The sequence below is a fragment of the Barbus barbus genome (genome assembly GCF_936440315.1).
Source record: "Barbus barbus genome assembly, chromosome: 26".
In the NCBI taxonomy this organism is placed as follows: domain Eukaryota; kingdom Metazoa; phylum Chordata; class Actinopteri; order Cypriniformes; family Cyprinidae; genus Barbus; species Barbus barbus.
This window is the reverse complement of record NC_136754.1, coordinates 20,236,121-20,254,904: the sequence shown is the minus strand read 5'-3', so window position 1 is coordinate 20,254,904 and position 18,784 is coordinate 20,236,121. Positions and strand designations below refer to the sequence as shown.

At 40.9% G+C, this 18,784-nt stretch overlaps 1 protein-coding gene across 4 annotated transcripts in view; it reads right to left on the bottom strand.

Moving 5' to 3' along the window:
• The window catches only part of LOC306846368 (zinc finger FYVE domain-containing protein 9-like), a 43,360-nt gene that overhangs the window by 10,586 nt on the left and 13,990 nt on the right, over window positions 1-18,784 (bottom strand). For 3 of the 4 annotated variants that reach the window (XR_013782061.1, XR_013782062.1, XM_079379695.1), the window contains exons 3-16: window positions 15,476-15,583; window positions 13,062-14,548; window positions 12,033-12,132; window positions 11,654-11,830; window positions 11,030-11,193; window positions 10,741-10,870; window positions 10,373-10,495; window positions 7,784-7,939; window positions 6,343-6,567; window positions 5,748-5,830; window positions 5,551-5,655; window positions 4,275-4,425; window positions 2,975-3,055; window positions 2,566-2,728 (exon numbers count right to left, since the gene is read on the bottom strand). Coding sequence is in view for 2 of the 4 variants with exons in the window: in XM_079379695.1 (XP_079235821.1) it covers window positions 2,566-2,728; window positions 2,975-3,055; window positions 4,275-4,425; window positions 5,551-5,655; window positions 5,748-5,830; window positions 6,343-6,567; window positions 7,784-7,939; window positions 10,373-10,495; window positions 10,741-10,870; window positions 11,030-11,193; window positions 11,654-11,830; window positions 12,033-12,132; window positions 13,062-14,548; window positions 15,476-15,545 (3,215 nt within the window). In the remaining 2 variants the exon portion in view is untranslated. Of the gene's footprint in view, window positions 1-2,565; window positions 2,729-2,974; window positions 3,056-3,701; window positions 3,767-4,274; window positions 4,426-5,550; window positions 5,656-5,747; window positions 5,831-6,342; window positions 6,568-7,783; window positions 7,940-10,372; window positions 10,496-10,740; window positions 10,871-11,029; window positions 11,194-11,653; window positions 11,831-12,032; window positions 12,133-13,061; window positions 14,549-15,475; window positions 15,584-18,784 lie in introns of those variants that run through there. The other variant, XM_079379696.1, reaches the window with a different exon arrangement.

Below are 18,784 nucleotides of genomic sequence, written 5' to 3'. Positions count from 1 at the left end.
TCAAACACTAAATGCTAATCTAAATACAGATGAATCTCTAAAGCTATAAAAGTTATTGATTTCCTTTTTCTTTTTTTCGTTGATGAACAGACATCACAGCAGCTGGTTATTAGGTTGTTTTGGCTGCCATTTCTTCAAGAGCTGCCGCTGCTGAACGTGACGGGAATCTGACACGCATTGCATTTTCTCTCAACTTTCTTTACCTTTTCTGACCCATTTCAAGTCTTAAAGTCCCTACTAATGAGCTGACGAGTTGAATCGGGTGTGTTAGATGAGGGAGACCGTGCTGGGCTGCTCCAGGAAAAAAAAACATTTCAGAGACATGCATAACCAACGCATGCATGTACAGTTTTACGGGAGCTTTAATCGCCTTTTTGGAAACTTCGTGCCTTAACTGACCACGACATGAACATTTCTTTCACGATCTGATATGGCTACAGCACGCGCCAACCCCTTTGTGCGTGCTGTGTCAAATCAAGTCACCTTTATTTATATAGCGCTTTTAACAATGTAAATTGTGTCAAAGCAACTGCACAATATCAAAAAAGGAAAATAGTGCATCAATAATGTAAAATGAAAAGATTAAAAAAAGATTTTCAGTTAAAGGCATTTCATTATTTAATTCAGTGATGTCATCATCCAGCTCAGTTCAGTTTAAATAGTGTCTTTGCAATCAGGTCGACGATATCGCTGGAAATGAAGTGTCCCCAACTAAGCAAGGAATCCAAAACTCCATCGGTGACAGAATGGAGGAAAAAACCTTGGGAGAAACCAGGCTCAGTCAGGGGGCCAGTTCTCCTCTGGCCAAACGAACCAGCAGTTCAATGCCAACTGCAGCAAAGTCAGATTGTAAGGGCTCAACTGGTTCCAGTGGTCTTTTCCCGATGGCTGTCTAAGTGGCGGGGTCCTCACTGGGGATCTGTCTCTGGTGCTCATCTAGGTGTCCTGGTCTCCGCTGACGTTCAGGGCTGTAGAGGTCATCTCTGGGTGCTGATCCACCATCTGATCTGGATACGGACTCGCATAGTACACGTTCAACAAATATTTTTGCTTCAAATCCTCTAAATACCAGCGTCAGCCCATACAGAAATATCGGTTTGTTGGCAAAAGCCTCTAGACGCCACTTCCCTTTGGCAGCAAAAGCAGATATGTTCCGAGAACCAATCAGAAGGCGCGAATCGAATCATATGATTTTGAGCGGTTTCAACAGCGGCACAGTGAGGAGCCGGTTTTTCTGTGGAGATCGTTTAAAGATTCAGATTCAAATTTTTAACATAAAAGATGGAGTACGATGAAATGGATGAGCCTGTCTGACATTGAATAGCAGAAGAAAACGTTATTTACCTCAAAACTGTAGATACAGTGGAAATGGCTCGGTCGCGAGTGTAACATGCATTCATAACAGTTTTTCGTGCAGTACCGTTACTTTGAAGGAATCAAAAGGGGAGTTATTATACATCAAACAACAGCTCTATTTCACCAACGACAAAGTCAAACAAGATGCCATTCTTCTGTCTCATATGGATGTTATGCCAGATGTATTTTTAATGCATTTTTAATATTGGGTTGTTTGTGTAACATCTGTTTATTGTTGTTAAAATAAATATGCTGCCATTTTGTGCCATTGTGGTTATACTGTGTGAATCTTTTTTTTTTGGTTTTCATTTTTATATTTTGGGGGGATTTTTGCCTGTATTCAGACAGGGTTTCTAGTTGCGTCCCAAAGAGGTGGATTTAGAGGTTTTTGCCAAAAAAGCACAAGTGGATTTAGCTGGTTTTGACGCAAAAGAAAATCTAACTTGTTAAAGACCAATGGATTGTCTAAAGTGACATTTTTGTTATTTTATTCACCAACTAACTAATTACCTTATCATTACCTTTAAAATGAAAATACTGAACCGTATCATAAGAGCCTGAAAAAAAAAAAAACGCTAATTTAAAAGAAAAGAAGTCTGATGGAATTAGAGGGTTTTGCATATGAACTCTTCATATCATATATACACATATATATATATATATATATATAAAAGTGTGTGTGTGTGTGTATGTATGTATGTATGTATGTATGTATGTATGTATGTATGTATGTATGTATGCATGTATGCATGTATATACACATATACACACACACACCCTGACTCTAACCACTGTAGCCTATCCATGTCAATGCTAGAATGACGTCTTTCTAAACCAACAAATGGTTCATCAGGCATAACAGAGAATCATGACAGAACCAAAGATATACAGCATTCAAAAACATAAATAACAATATGGTAAATAATTACATTTTGGTAAATTAAAATGTACCTTTGTATGTATACAGTATAATATCATTAAAAGTAAATAACAGGGAATATGGGAGCTACATGAATCTTTTGGAGTTTGCAGCCTGTATTTACTGCTAACAGCTGTACATGATGTGCATTTGATTAAGACCTCAGCAGCGCACACTATTAAATCAGCCGGGATAATTTTTTGATGCGAATGCTCTAAAACGTAATTTTTTTTGGCAAAGGTGTCAGTGAACTCATCATGTAAAAGTGTCAGTTTTAGCAGTCTACTTACCCCTTGTTGACATTGTGGTCATCATCAACCCACTGGATATGGACGTGCTCCTGGTTCTCCTCCTGATCAGCTTTCCCACAGGCAATACTGAAATCTTTCATCTCTCTCAGGGCTTGCCGTAAGGCCTCCATCGTTTCAGCTGTAATCTGCACCATCACGCCATCTGAGACATAAGCATTCAGCATTACTACCACACATATTCAGATCTGCAGAATATTTTACAGTTGTAAGAAGAAAGCACTTTAAATTAGAATGACTTGGTAAAAAAGAAAAGAAAAGTACAATTCTGCCCGACTGTGACTTTGGTCAAAAACATTAACGGAGAGATTATGTCCAGTTTAGTCATTGTTCCAGAGGGATCAGATGTCCTACATACAGAGAAAGAGGCTGCAAATGTCTTCTGCTGTACCTTCCACAATGCTGGTCTTAGCCAAGTAGCCCGATGAAGACTTTAAAGCCCCGCTGAACACAAAGAAGGAGGACCCAGTCACTAAAAGAGGGATAAATGAAATAATACAATCAAAAACTTACTTTCCTCATGCCAAATTACTCATTCACTTTTGGATAAGTGGCATTTACTACCCCGAATTGCATTTTGCTGAAACATCTTTAGAGTGCAATAGAATAAAACAGAAGACTGGAAGATAAATTTTGTCTTTAAAGGGATAGTCCAAAAATAACATACACAGAAAAAAAAAAAAAAAACAATTCATATATTATCATTCAAAAGTTTGGAGGCAGGTAATTGTTTTGAACTGAGTCTCTTATGCTAACCATTTATTTGATCACAAAAACAGTAAAACAGAATGATTGTGAAATATTCTCACAATTTACACAACTGTTGACTATTTTAATATATTTTAAAACTGTAATTCATTCCTGTGATGCTAAAGCTAAATTTTCATCAGCCATTACTCCAGTCTTCAGTGTCACATGATTTCCTTTAGAAATCATTCCAAGATGCTCAAGAAACATTTCTTAATCAATTGACTCAGTGTGGTATGGAAACTCAAATCAGGACTGCAAAGCACTACAGAGAGTTGCGTGCTTAGCTGAGCGCATCTCAGGGTCTGCTCTCCCCTCTCTGCAGGACATCTACCTCAAACGCTGCAAAAGCAGAGCTATTAAAATCATCAAGGACTCCAATCACCCTGGTAACAGTCTCTTCATTTTGCTGCCATCTGGTAAGCACTTCCGTAGCCTGATGGCAAAAACTGAGAGACTTAGGAGGAGCTTCTTCCCTCAGGCCAGATGTCTCATAACATCAACATGACTCCATTTAATAATCACTAATAAGCAGCAGGTTATTCATAATTTTCTACAATTCGTGTTGCTGCTATGTAAATACCCTGTATAACCTGTTTGCACATTCTTCTTGCATATATTATTATTTATTAAGTGTACAGTATACTGTCCTGCACATTTATTTTTTTGCACATTTTATTTTGTATTTTATTCTTTACTTCATTTTTTATATTTATGTATATTCTTTGTGTTTGTATTCCATATAATTGTATTCCATATAATTGCACTGTCCATGGAGTGGACCTGACCTACATTTCACTGCTGATTATACTCTGATAAGATTCAAGATTTTTTATTCGTCACATACACAATTATACAATGTTGAAAATATCTGAACAACAGTGTACAAATCTTTGGGTGTGGCTTTAAGGTTTGATTTGCAAATGCAAGTATCGGTGGCACACCTTTGCGAGGCTGGTGATGAATACTGATGGCCTGCGTTTGATAGTTCCCATCGTCGTTCTGAACACATACAAGATGGGAATCTGCCCGTTCATTGAAGCACGCTCCCATTGCCAGCACATGCTCGTTGGACTTATTCATTGCCTTCATGAGCTGAGAAAGAAGAAAGATGAAAGAAATGCTTGTCATGACTTTCCAAAGTTATGCATAATCCTAACACTTAATTATGTTTTTGAGGGTTTATAAGTCCTAGATGAGTGAATGACAGCTTCTAAAGACACTCAAGGCTTTAAATAATCCAGTCTATGTCAAAGGTCTGCCACAACAAGTTCTGCTCCGTCAAATGCTTTTTAAACAAGCTAAATACCAAAAGTCTTCAACAACGTGAGAAAAGGACACAAGTATGGAGAGAGAATTGTGTCTTTATTACATGCGCGAAAATAAATTATCCGAGAGAAAAAAAAAAGTTTGAGAGAAAAGGTTTTCATACCAATAGCAAAAAATAATAATATTTGAGACTAAAAAAAGTTTTGAGAGAAAGTATTTTCTCATAGAACATAAAAAAATATACATTTGAATTTTTTTTCATTATTTCTGAGAAATAAAATCTCTCTCAAAATACTTTGAAAAAACTCTCAAATATATATTTTTTGCTATCAGTGTGAAATCATTTTCTCTAAAAAAAAAAAAGTTTTTTTTTCCTCTCGATGCAATTTCTTGCTCTCTTGTCAGATTTTGCTTTCACTGTGAGAATTGTGTCATGGGCGGGGCCACGTTCCTATTGGCCAGTCGGGTGAGCATCGTCTTGTCTTGGGAGTCGAACTGAATCATTACACCATTGCTCGGTTCACCTGCATGATACTGCCTCTGCCTTATGGCTAGTTTAGTTGAGCACGGACACTCCAATGTTTGGGTAAGATGATGACACACAGCTGGCTTAGCAAGTTCAGCATCACTGAAGATTAAACATTAAAAAATAGCACTCATATTCAGGCTATTGGTATGAAAACCTTTTCTCTCAAACTTTTTTTTTTCTCTCGGATAATTTATTTTCGCGCATGTAATAAAGACACAATTCTCTCTCCATACACAAGCTGTTGTCAATGCTTCACTTGTTCCATGGGACCAATTCACTTGTTCCATTGGCATCAATCTGCTATGCTCACTGTTCCATATAAATCTCAAATACACTTCACATGCATTCTATTTGAAATGTGTTGACACTAATGCTACAGAAATTCAAATAGCTTCTCTGTGGCATGTGCTAGTTTTATTCACCTCATTGTAACGGTTGCTTGGTATCTTGATGCACGTCTTCCTCACTTCCATGTCCACCACCAGCCCCTTCACCACTGGCAAGGTGTACTGGTAGTTACGGAAATCCTGTAGACATGTGAGAAAAGTCAGATGCCCATAAATGACTTTACATGGGTTAAGGCATGTACTAAATGCAGAAGAAGAAGTGAAACACTCACTGCCAGTAAGTTCATAATGGTATGACCAGTCTCTCCAAAAAGGGGTTTTCTGAAGCGAACGCTAAATAGTGGGCAGGGGTAGACTGCAACAAGTGCAAAAGAACATGCTAAGCCACCAAAACAAGTCATGCTATTCAAATGAGTAGCTCACAATAAGCTCCTTCACACTCCACATAAGTGAAAGGCCCCATTATAAATTGTAATGACTGTAATGTAAAAATTGGGAGGCTGTGTGCCTAACCAGTTTTCATGCACCCACATAAACATGAGACTAGAATGTACATGGTGCACAGTGCACTTGCATGTCATGGCAGAGGATTCATGAGTTGAGAAGCTCAGCGGGAAATACATTGTTAATATATTCCATCTCCACAGGAGGCCGTGCTTACGAATTAGTGCAGAAAAACTGTGTAAGAACGACATTTTCTGCATTGTTTCTTCTTAAAAAGCTCTTCTACAGGCATCAAAAAGAGGCCTTGCATTCTCTATTTTCTGCAAATGCACACCTCACCATGTGAACCAAGAAATCTTCCAATGTTCGACACAGCTAAACCATTACAAAGGCCTCAAAATCAACATCAAACCACAAACTCACATCGGTATTCCGCCCCTAGGCGGAGCATGAGACGGATGGGAAAGACCTTGGCCCAGGGGGTCTCCCACTTCTGCACCAGGATGCCAAAGAGGTAGGGTGGGTTAGGCAACGGCAGGTCCTGCAGGGTCTGGAAGGTGGGGCTAATGTAGAGGAAACCGCCATGCTCCTTGCTGCCCAGGAAGCTCTGAGTGAAGAAGGAGTGGCCCAGGTGACTTAACACATTTCCTGCACAGAAGGAAGTGTGGGATTAGATCAATCTCTACCACTGTGCTTAAGGTCATGCTTAAGTTATTTCAAATGAGATAAAAAGAAAATAAATTTGCAACTATTTAAATGTCTAAGCAACTTTGCTGACATATAAGTGCCATAAATACTAATAATAATGTTGTTGTTATTAATAATAAATTGCATATGTTCCAAACTGTTGTAGTCTAATGGGTATTTAGTTATTGCATCAAAAAGCAGCAATAAAATAGGATTAAAAATCTACTTTGTATATCACTTAAAAGACAAATAATCTGTATCAATAGAAAACAATCTCAAATAATATCTACAATAAAAAACATCCAAGATGATAGACAGACTTAAATGTTAATTAGGTCTATTTTATTCACAAGTAGGGTGGTTGCATCCAATTACCTATTTCAATGTTTCTTTAGAATTTTTATGGTTATTAGTGTATATTTTTGTTGGCTTTGCAACATTTTTCTAGATCATTTTGGCATTTAGTGAAAAGTTGCTGCCTATATAGAATGTAAAGATCTGTGAAATAACATCTGTGGAATTTCTAGTGGGCATAAAAGGTCAACACGTCAAATTCAAGTGACTAACTTGCATCCAATGAAAATTCTAATTTTGAAATCTAGAAATTCCCATTTGCATGGATTCCTACTGAACCAGAGCTAAATGCGACCGCTGCTTTATGAAGTCCAATTTCATTTAGGATGTTGACTGTTGACCGAGCTTGTCATAGACTGTAGTACTAAAATGGCAACAGCTCATGTTTCACTCCAATAGAACAAAAAAAAAAAAAAAAAAGTCACAAGCGTTCCTGAGCATTAGCCACTATGCACCCTGATGGCCATTTAACCTGGCCAGACAAATAAACATTTTACTGAACACATCTGAATTGGCCTCCACACTTTTGGCACAAATCCTACATTAGGCTCACAGGGAATGCTGTCAGAATAAGACGACATGGGAACTGTTCTGTGGCTGAACCCAATGACCTAAAAAAGAGGCTGGGTGACAAGAGGAGGATTGTGTCTGGAAAACAATTTCTGCTGAAGTGGATCCTCAATGCCACCGGGGCCAGCAGCCTCATTTTACCTTTAAGAGCCTCCTGGCAGAACGGTCTATTTTTATCTATGTAGGCCTCGCTCTCATTTTGTCTGGATCGGTTTACCAGAGCGGGCCCCCTGGTAGAGGCGTATCAGTTTACCTGTGAGAGCCTCCCGGTACAGCTGGACGAAGTGGCTGAAGACGTCCTTGGGAATGGTTTTCTCGTCAGGGAGGCACTGAAGAAGCACTACAACCTCTGCCTGGCCCACGGCATGCATACCCTTTGTTGTCATATACCAGCACTTCCTATTTACATCTTCACACAAAGATGACACAAAAGACTGTTATGACTCATGGGAATTGTAGGACATTCCTTGGCATAGTAAAGGATATGCTCACGTTGCTAATTGTCTGCAATTCCACAAAAGAATGACAATAGCCAGGACTACAGCTACTAGTTATGTTCAACTAAATGCTGCAATAAGTGCATTACATTCAATTAATTGCAAGAATTTTAACTAATAAATTTGGTGTTTCTTTAACTTTGGGCACATTTAGAGTGGGGCAAATAAGTATTTGATACACTGCCAATTTTTCAAGCTTTCCCACTTACAAAGAATGGAGAGATCTGTCATTTTCATCGTAGGTACACCTCAACTGTGAGAGACAGAATATAAAAAAAAAAATCCAGAAAATCACATTGTATGATTTTTGAATAATTAATTTCTATTTTATTGCATGAAATAAGTATTTGATACAATAGAAAAATAGAACTTAATATTTGGTACAGAAACCTTTGTTTACAATTACAGAGGTCAGACGTTTCCTGTAGTTCTTGACCAGGTTTGCACACACTGCAGCAGGGATTTTGGCCCACTCCTCCACACAGGTCTTCTCCAGATCTTTCAGGTTTTGGGTCGCTGGGCAACACGGAGTTTCAGCTCCCTCCATAGACTTTCTATTGGGTTCAGGTCTGGAGACTGGCTAGGCCACTCCAGGACCTTGAAATGCTTCTTACGGAGCCACTCCTTAGTTGCCCTTGCTGTGTGTTTGGGGTCATTGTCACGCTGGAAGACCCAGCCACGACCCATCTTCAATGCTCTTACTGAGGGAAGGAGGTTGTTGCCCAAAATCTCGCGATACATGGCCCTATCCCACCTCCCCTCAATACGGTGAAGTCGTCCTGTCCCCTTTGCAGAAAAGCACCCCCAAAGCATGATGTTTCTACCCCCATGCTTCACGGTTGGGATGGTGTTCTTGGGATTGTACTCCTCCTTCCTCCAAACACGGCGAGTGGAGTTTATACCAAAAAGTTACATTTTGGTCTCATCTGACCACATGACTTTCTCCCATGCCTCCTCTGGATTATCCAGATGGTCTTTGGCAAACTTCACACGGGCCTGGACATGTGCTGGCTTGAGCAGGGGGACCTTGTGCGCGCTACAGGATTTTAATCCATGACGGCATAGTGTGTTACTAATGGTAATCGTTGAGACTGTGGTCCCAGCTCTCTTCAGGTCATTGACCAGGTCCTCCCATGTAGTTCTAGGCTGATCCCTCATCTTTCTCAGGATCATTGATACTCCACGAGGCGAGATCTTGCAAGGAGCCCCATTGACAGTCATCTTGAATTTCATCCATTTTCTAATAATTGCGCCAACAGTTGTTGCCTTCTCACCAAGCTGTTTGCCTATTGTCCTGTAGCCTATCCCAGCCTTGTGCAGGTCTACAATTTTGTCCCTAGTGTCCTTAAACAGCTCTTTGGTCTTGCCCATAGTGGAGAGGTTGGAGTCTGATTGATTGAGTGTGTGAACAGGTGTCTTTTATACAGGTAACGAGTTCAAATAGGTGCAATGAACACAGGTAATGAGTGGAGGATAGGAGGGCTTCTTAAAAGACAAACTAACAGGTCTGTGAGAGCCAGAATTCTTGCTGGTTGGTAGGTGATCAAATACTTATTTCATGCAATAAAATGGAAGTTAATTATTTAAAAATCATACAATGCGATTTTCTAGATTTTTTTTTTATATTCTGTCTCTCACAGTTGAGGTGTACCTACGATGAAAATTACATCTCTCCATTCTTTGTAAGTGGGAAAACTTGAAAAATCGGCAGTGTATCAAATACTTATTTACCCCCTGTACATAAATATGCACTCTGTGTAAATGGTTTATATACACTACCGTTCAAAATTTGGGGTCAGTAAGATTTCTTTTTTTTTTTTTTTTTACAAAATTAATACTTGTTCAAAATGGATGCATTAAATCGATCAGCAGTGACAGCAAACATTAGATTCATAATGTTTCAAAAGATTTTTATTTAAAATAAATTCTGTTCTTTTTCCTGAAGTGTTTTCAACGTGGATAAGAAGAAGTATTTCTTAATTAAAATGATTTCTGTATTTTATTGTCATCAAGCTTTAAATGTCAAATTATGCAAAAACTGAAAAATAATTAAATATTTATAGCCATCTGTTATTATTAACCTTTGCAAAATGTAGCTGTTTGGCATTTTATTCCAAAAACATTAAAAACAATGAAAAAAATTGAAGATCCATTGTTATAGGACAAATTAAATTAAAAAGAATTTGAAAATTGGGTTTTAAGATTTATTTTTCTTTATAAGCTTCAACTAAAGGGCCAAACATGCCCACAGTTAAAGAAACACTCAATGAACAAATATTTCACAAAGTCACGCCATTAGCACATTAAACCCTAGAGAACATCTTAGCAAGGAGTGTTTTACTCACAATTGACCAGTTTGACCATGGCCAGCAGGTTGGCGTTGAGGACAAACACCAGAGGATCAGGGCCGCCCTCCTCAAGCTGCTGCATCAGCACAATCTCAGAAGGTCTTTCCTCCACAGCATAGTCTGCGGACAAGGCACACAATATCAATACTGTAACTATCGACAAATTGATCCATGATGAATCTATTCTGTTTCCTCTCATGGTGCAACCCCGATTGATGAACCAACCCAATGAAAGTCCTCCCTTAGCATGAGTTGTGAAGACATAAGCAGAAACACAGATCCATGCACACAGACATGCACAAACAATCACCAATACTCATATTTAAAGGAGTGGAGGCAGCTGAATGGTGAGGATGGGCAAGCACCTGTGATGTGGCCTCCCGTACCTCCTTTGACGCCCGTGGAGATGAGGATGGGAGGAAGTCCGTCCTCTGGGATCAGACTGAGAGAGCTGCCCACAGGGCTGGTGGTCAGGGCTCCAGTGGCATGGGCCGCCTATGGCAGGGGAGGAGACAGAAACGTATGCCGCAACATAACACTGCCATCTCAGGATAACAATCACGTTCAGAAACAAGCTTATGCCTGTAAAACTCCATATTATAGATGATTCAAAAAGAGTTTACGGAGTTTGAATGTGATAAAGCAAATTGTCACCTCAGAAGCATTGGCTCCTGAGGATTTGTTTGAGTACTGGGACTCTGCCACAGGCTGTGTGGGGTTGGGGTTTGCCGCCGGCCCTTTAGAAGAGTCTGTAGCTTCCCCATTGGGTAAAACACCATCAGCAAACCAAACCCTTCTTTGCTCTCGAGGAACAGAGCCTGGAAGTAACACACACACACACACACACACAGTGAGGCTTATGAATAGCTAACTCTGCTTTTCATGCTGTTTATCGTTTAAAGTACAGTGTAGAGTTATTAGGGATCGGTCACATAAGAACAAACCAAAAAAAATGGTCAACCTGCTGCTCTGCAATCATGTACCAATGTACAGACAAAAGATGCTGTGACATTTCTGAAAATATTTTCTTTTATGTTGCACAGAAGAAATTCATACAGGTTTGAATCGACGTGAGGGTGAGTAAATGACGACTGAATTTTAGGGAATGACAACAGTAGAAGTTAGTGCATGATTAAGGCGAACAGACTAAACAGACCTATAATGAAGTTTAGTGGTTGGGGACTCAAAGTGCCTTAACACAGTTTGAACACTGCTGAAAAGTCTAAATCAGCAATCCACAAATGAAAAACGATTTTGGCAATATCCTACAGACTTTACCTTCAGACCCTGGCTGTTTCAGGACACCAACAGGCACCATGACGGTTGGGGGTGGGGAGCTAAGTGCTCCAGATGCCTGGGCTTGCTGCAGAGGGGGAATAGTGGAGCAGTACTCAGCTGGGTTGTTGGGATTTGGGCTCTGGTTGCAACCTCCTCCCATGTTCTCCCATGCTTGAGCTAATAAGAAAGATGGAGAGTTCAAAGGCTCTGGTTATTCACATAGTAAAACTCATTTCAAAGGTTAACTGGTTAAGTTCTGTATAAAAAAAAAAGACATAACTCCTGTGAAGTGATTCAATCTGGGAAATTCTGAGGCACAAAAATTCCCAGTATATAGAGGGAAATTTATAACTATTCTTATGAGTTTCATATCACTCACCATTCATAAGTGCACGGTGGCAGGTAACACAAACCCTGACTTCTTTCCTGTCCATGTACATCAGCCTGCTTTTCAGACTACAACAGGCAGCACAGAACACCTGGCCAAACACACAGCACAAACAAAATGCGTTTGCTTTGATACAAAAAAACACCAGAAAATGAGACATAACAATACATTGGAAAAGAGCTACATGAATCAGTCATAAATCAGTTCTCAGAACAGAAGAAATGGTCTTGAACAATCACACTTCTGTCAGATTAAACCATTTTCCACCACAGCTACATTTCATTTTCACTCTATTCTTTCCAGTTGTTCTTTCCAGCCCATATCTGTGAAAATGTCATCAACAATGCAGCAGTTTATCACCAAGGGAAATTAAGGCATTATTCCAGCAGTCTTGCAGTTATTTTAAGTGCTGCATCGACAACCATTTCTCCCTGAAGGATTTTGACAGTTTCACAGGTTTGGAGCTGCCCGACAATTACCCATACTTTCTTCTCATTCTAAGTCAGCGTCCCACTAGCTGATTCAAAGCAGCTTGATTTTGACTGCTCTTTCCGAAATTTCACCCTTTTCTGTCGAGGATCTGTCACATTTACTTATTAAGAATGGAAGAGGGGTGCAACAGATAAAAGGAATGAAACGGGTGATCGGACAAATTTGTATTCTGCTTGAGCTTCCAACTTGCCAGAAGCAAATATCAAATTGATTTTTAATTTCTGAATAAAACGTAAGTGGTGCTTACCTATGCACCGCCAAAAGGGTGTTGTGGCCTGTTGCCAGTGTGGTGGTTTTCAAGCATGTTGCTTGAGTAGTTTTAGTGGTTACTTAGCCAAGTAAAAGTGCCAAATCTTATCTTAAGCCTGATTGCTTAGAAAAGTAACATCACACCTCAAAAATTTGTGCAAATTAAGAAATCATGTACCTTCCCACAAACGAGTTACAGCTTGTTAGTTAAATACTTGGATAAGGGATCTGAATAAACTTGTCTTAAAAAACACCACAATAATGAACAATAGGCTTTACCTTGCCACAAGCCCGACAATGATGCCTTCTTTTAGTAAAGGTGAACTTGACCTCGCACTTCATGCAAATAGGTGCTTGGGAGTCAGGAACCCAAACAGGAGCCACTTCCCCCAAAGAGTTGAAGGGTTTCTTCAATTGCTGTCCTGCCTGAAGGTCATTGTCTGGACTTTCAGAAGGGATGAGTAAGCCTGAAGAGCTTTCTCCATGCTCTCCATTCATTCGAATGACCCCAGACTCAGTTGCTCCACAAGATGCCTCAAGGCCTCCTGTCCTACTCTGTGGCTCCAGGTTCTTGTTCTTGCCGGTGGAGCCAAATTCATTCTGGACTTGGCTCGAGAAAGGCTGGGGAATCTGCAACTTCAGACTGACAGGCTGTTTCGGGCGGGCACCACCGTAGGGAACGCTCACAGGCTGCAGCCGGCTGTTGTTGAGTTTGCCCATTCTGCCAGATTCCAGTCCTCGAACTGAATCACAACACTCTTGTTTGCTTTCCTCCATTTCTTTTTCCTCCGTCACAGAGTCCTCCTTTGAAGGGATCACTGACTGGCTTTGCACATCTCCACCATGATCCACAACCAGACCATTGGACATGGACTTCTCCGCCCCTGATGATTCAGACTCTCTGTGCATTCCCTCGTGGTCACTCTCTATCGTTTTCTCTTTCTCTTCCTGATTTGATGCCCAGGTGTCTTTCCCTGCACTTTCATTCTCAACCAGTCCACCATTTTGAAAGGCACCCTCATGATTCTCCCTCTCACAATCCAGTTCTCCGCCACCATTCACGGATTTGTGCAAAACTGCTTCCCCTTTCTGGGGATTACTTCCTTCTGGAAATACCAGATTACAGTCCCTCATTCCGACCTCAGGAACAGGTGAACCACTGTCAGAATGGCTTACCTCCATCTTAACACCATTATTCAAAACTGGTGGCACATTCCCACATTTTTCCTCGAGAACAGTGAAATCTTGAAGACTACCACCACTTCCCTCGTCAGTACCATTCTGCTCCGTCTTAAACTCTCGGGGACCAGTGTCCTTAACACTTTGCTCATTCGTAACAGTTTGACATTTCTCATCTTCGTTGACTGGAAGGAAGTCAGTCCGGTCACTAAGATCAGGACTAGATGGATAACCGTTTTCCAGCACCACTCTGTTGGAGGACGGCAAGTCTGGCAACTGCCCATCAGTGCTCACCAGCTTGCCAATGTTGGGCTGGGGCAGAGGAGGACTGTGAACCTCTGCTGGCCGCTCTTCATTCCTGCCCTCCGGCTGCTGCCCCACCCCCTGTTTCTCATCTAACCTGGTGATCTCAGCCAAAGAGGGGCCGTCTGACGTCTGGGCATCTAGAAGTGGCTTGAAGCTGATAGGGCTGTCCCTTGGGCTGAGGTCGGAGTGGGTCAGTGCTGGATTCAGGGAAAGGAGGTGTGATGGCGGGGCGAGAATCTGGGTCCACTTGGCATCTGAGAGAGTCGGCGTGTCCGTTTCATCTGAAAGGATGAGAAGAGAGCTCATTAGCTTGAGAAAATTGAAACAAACAATATAAATTGAAAAATGAGGCCAGGATAGATCGGAAAATGTTAAGGAAGTGGGCCAATCTAGTCATCGCCTTGGGACCCATCTGTCAAATTGACATGAATGCTTTGGAATGTGGGCATGCATTCCCTTTCTCTTACATACATCCAAGCATACACACACACACACACACTGCTCTCCCTGCTTATTCGCCTTTCATCTGGGGTGGTTTAATGGTTTCGAGTCTCCTTTCACCCCCGTTAATCTGTCAAGATTAGTTTTGGAGAGGGGATATACATTCGTTCCACCGTTCAGTGGCGACACTAAGAGGGTGGCTGTGTGTTAGGCAAGTCTGTGCGGCTTTTAATGTTCTTTATGACATACAGGACAAAGCAATCAATAAATTTCAAACAGTCAAATTTATATGGTTGTGCACCAGGAGCTGTTGCTCTGCTTAACCCAGAACTGTGAACAAAATAACACTAATTGCAATATCCTTCTATAACTCAAATGCACATGCAATTTAACCTTGTAAATTACATGTGCTTGACTACGTGACACCAATTAAACAGTGTTCAGGAAAATCAGGGAGAGGCAGCAGTCCTGAGGGAAAGTGCTAATTCAACTGACCCCATTTACACTACAGACTGCTGCCACCAGCACAGCTACCTGCTTGTGCTAGCCATGCTGCGTGCAGTTCAACCCAAGCGGCAACGTCAAACATTTGTTCTACTTCTGTCGGCACCTGTGTTCAGTTCATTATGCTCTAGTTTACCTGACTATGTGGGTTATCTGAAGATATGTGCTGAGACAGAGTATCTTTTGTTCTGTCTAACATTACATAGGTATGCCCTCAGAACACCTCAGACTGTCTTTTTTTTTCATTCTAAGCATTCTCTTACCTTCGTTCTGTTCAAACTCATCCAGCACCTTGTCCAAGTTAAAGGCCTCAGCCTGAAAGTAATTCTCCATGGGTAAAGACACTCCACCCTGCCAAGTTCTGTGTGAACCTGAAAGGGAAGTTGCCTTTTTCATGAGCACATAAATACAATATTTTCCACATGCACCAGTAATATAGAGTGCTAACAAATGTAAAAACTACAATTAAAGCGATTAAAGCAATGCCAGCGATGAAAGGGGCCTCGCACCCGGTCTCACCGTCACCCGGTGGCCATAGGAAAACAGCGAACAGCCGGCAATATGCTTTTAAAGTGGTAAATATAGGAGGAATATGTCAAAGTAATTTATATGTGCCAAATGTCCTGCTGCCAACAGGTGGCGCTATGATTATAATATTGGCATGTAGAAGTCTTCAGGCCAGGACTCTTACCAAACATGTGGTATTTGGGGCAGATTGCATGTTTAAGTTAGTTTAAAACAAGTCATTTCCTGTTGCCAGCAGGCGGCGCTATAATTTAACTGAATATTGGCCTTTAGATGTGTTCAGGCCAGGACTATTATAAAACGTGTGAAGTTTGAGGCAGATTGGGCATTGTATGCATGAGTTACAACAACTTCCTGTTTTCATAGCATGATTTAACACTTAGCTAAGTGTTGCTAGCATGTTTGAACAGGTTTCTAACTTTTTTAGCACACAATGGCATATTTTACTGTATTTGCTAATAGTGCATCACAGTATTGCACATGTCACTTCCTATTGACAGTAGGTGGCGCTATGACTAACTAAATTTTGGCATGTAGATGTATTCAGGCATTCACTCTCATCATACATGTTAGGTTTCGGGCAGATTGGACACTGCATACCTGAGTTATTTATTTATTTATTTATTTAGTCATTCAGCAGACGCTTTTATCCAAAGCGACTTACAAATGAGGACATAAGAAGCAATCAAAACCAACAAGAGCAACAACGTGCAAGTGCTATTACAAGTTTTGGTTAGCCTAACGCAGTACAGATAATTATTATTATTTTTTTTATAAAAAGACAGACAAAATAAAATTAGGATAGAGAGTGCTAGAGTTAGAGGGTCAAGTAAAGATGGAACAGATGAGTTTTTAGCCGTTTCTTGAAGATGGGTAAGGATTCGGCTACTCGGATTGAATTGGGCAGGTCATTCCACCAGATGGGAACAGTTAATGAAAAAGTCCACGAAAGTGTTTTTGTGTGTTTTTGGGATGGTACAATAATGTGTCGTCCACTTGAAGAACACAAGCTTCTAGAGGGCATAGAAGTCTGAATTAATGAATTTAAGTAAAGGGGTGCAGAGCCAGTGGTGGTTCTGTAGGCAAACATTAATGCCTTGAATTTAATGCGAACAGCTATTGGTAGCCAGTGCAAATTGATGAACAGAGGCGTGACGTGCGTTCTTTTCGGCTCATTAAAGATTAATCTTGCAGCGGCATTTTGGATTAATTGTAGAGGTTTAATAGAATTGGCTGGAAGACCTGCCAAGAGAGCATTGCAATAGTCAAGTCTGGACAGAACAAGAGCCTGAACAAGGAGTTGTGTTGCATGTTCCGAGAGAAATGGCCTGATCTTCTTAATATTGTATAATGCAAATCTGCAGGACCGGGCAGTTTTAGCAATGTGGTCTGAGAAATTTAGCTTATCATCAAATCACAACTCCAAGGTTTCTGGCTGTTTTTGAAGGAGTTATGGTAGATGAGCCTAACTGGAAGGTGAGATTGTGATGAAGCGATGGGTTAGCTGAAACTACAAGCAGTTCTGTCTTAGCTAGGTTGAGTTGAAGGTGATGGTGATGGTCCATCATCCAGCAAGAAATGTCTGTTAGACACGCTGAGATGCGAACAGCTATCGTCGGATCATCAGGATGGAATGAGAGGTAGAGTTGAGTGTCATCAGCATAGCAGTGATATGAAAAGCCATGTTTCTGAATGACAGAACCTAGTGATGCCATGTAGACAGAAAAGAGAATTGGTCCAAGAACTGAGCCCTGAGGCACCCCAGTAGCTAGATGTTCCGACTTGGATACCTCACCTCTCCAAGATACTTTGAAGGACCTATCAGAGAGGCAAGACTCAAACCACTGGAGGAGGTTGTTCTGTGTGAGAAAGACAGAGACTTGGTTCAACACAACTCGTTCAAGTGTTTTTGCAATGAAAGGAAGGGAAACCGGTCTATAGTTCCCTAAAAGAGTTGGGTTAAGAGTGGGTTTTTTAAGAAGTGGAGTTATATGAGCCTGTTTAAATGCTGAGGGAAAAATTCCAGTGTGAAGGGATGTATTAACGATGTGAGTGCAGGTACAACTGCAGGAGAAATGGCTTGAAGGAGGTGAGATGGAATAGGATCAAGCGGACAGGTAGTAGGATGACTGGAAAGGATGAGTGAACGAGTGTATGTTTGCTGGTAAGATATGTTTGATAGATTGTGGTGTGGAAAATTGTGCAGTGAGGTTTGTAATTTTATTAATGAAGAATGTGGCAAAGTCGTCAGCTGTTAGAGATGATGAAGGAGGAGGAGGACAAAGGAGGGAGGAAAATGTTAAAAGAGCATGCGAGAGCAAATTGTTAATTTTGTCATGATAGTATGTCCTTTTAGCAGTGGAAACAGCAGAGAAGTCAGAGAGGAGTGATCAATATAAATTAAGGTCAGAAGGATTTCGTGATTTGCGCCATACCCTTTCTGCGGCCCTGAGTTTAGAACGATGTTCGCGGAGAACATCAGATAGCCAAGGAGCAGAAGGGGTGGTACGGGTTGGCTTGGAAGATAAGGGGCAGAAAGTATTTAAACAAGACATCAGAGTGGAACAGAAAGTATCAGTAGCACTGTTAGCATCAAGAGAGGATAACGGTTTAGGGGGAGGAAGTGAAGATGAAACCATAGCAGATAGCCGGGAGGGTGAGAGTGAACGCAAGTTACGTCGAAAAGTGACATGTGGAGGGGTATGTGATGTGTCAGGAATCATGTTGAGGTTAAGAGTGAGGAGGAAGTGATCTGAGGTGTGTAGTGGAGTAACCAGCACATGATCAGTGGAGCAGTGTCGTGTGTAAATAAGGTCCAGTTGGTTGCCTGATTTGTGAGTAGCCGTAGTTAGCACTCTCTTGAGATCAAAAGACGCAAGCAGAGTGTGGAAGTCTGCAGCTTGAGGTTTATCTAGGTGGATGTTGAAGTCTCCAAGTAAGACAAAGGGAGTACCATCCTCAGGAAAGGTTGAGAGCAATAAATCTAATTCATCCACAAAGTTACCTAGTAATCCTGGAGGACGATAAACAAATACAAAATGGATTTT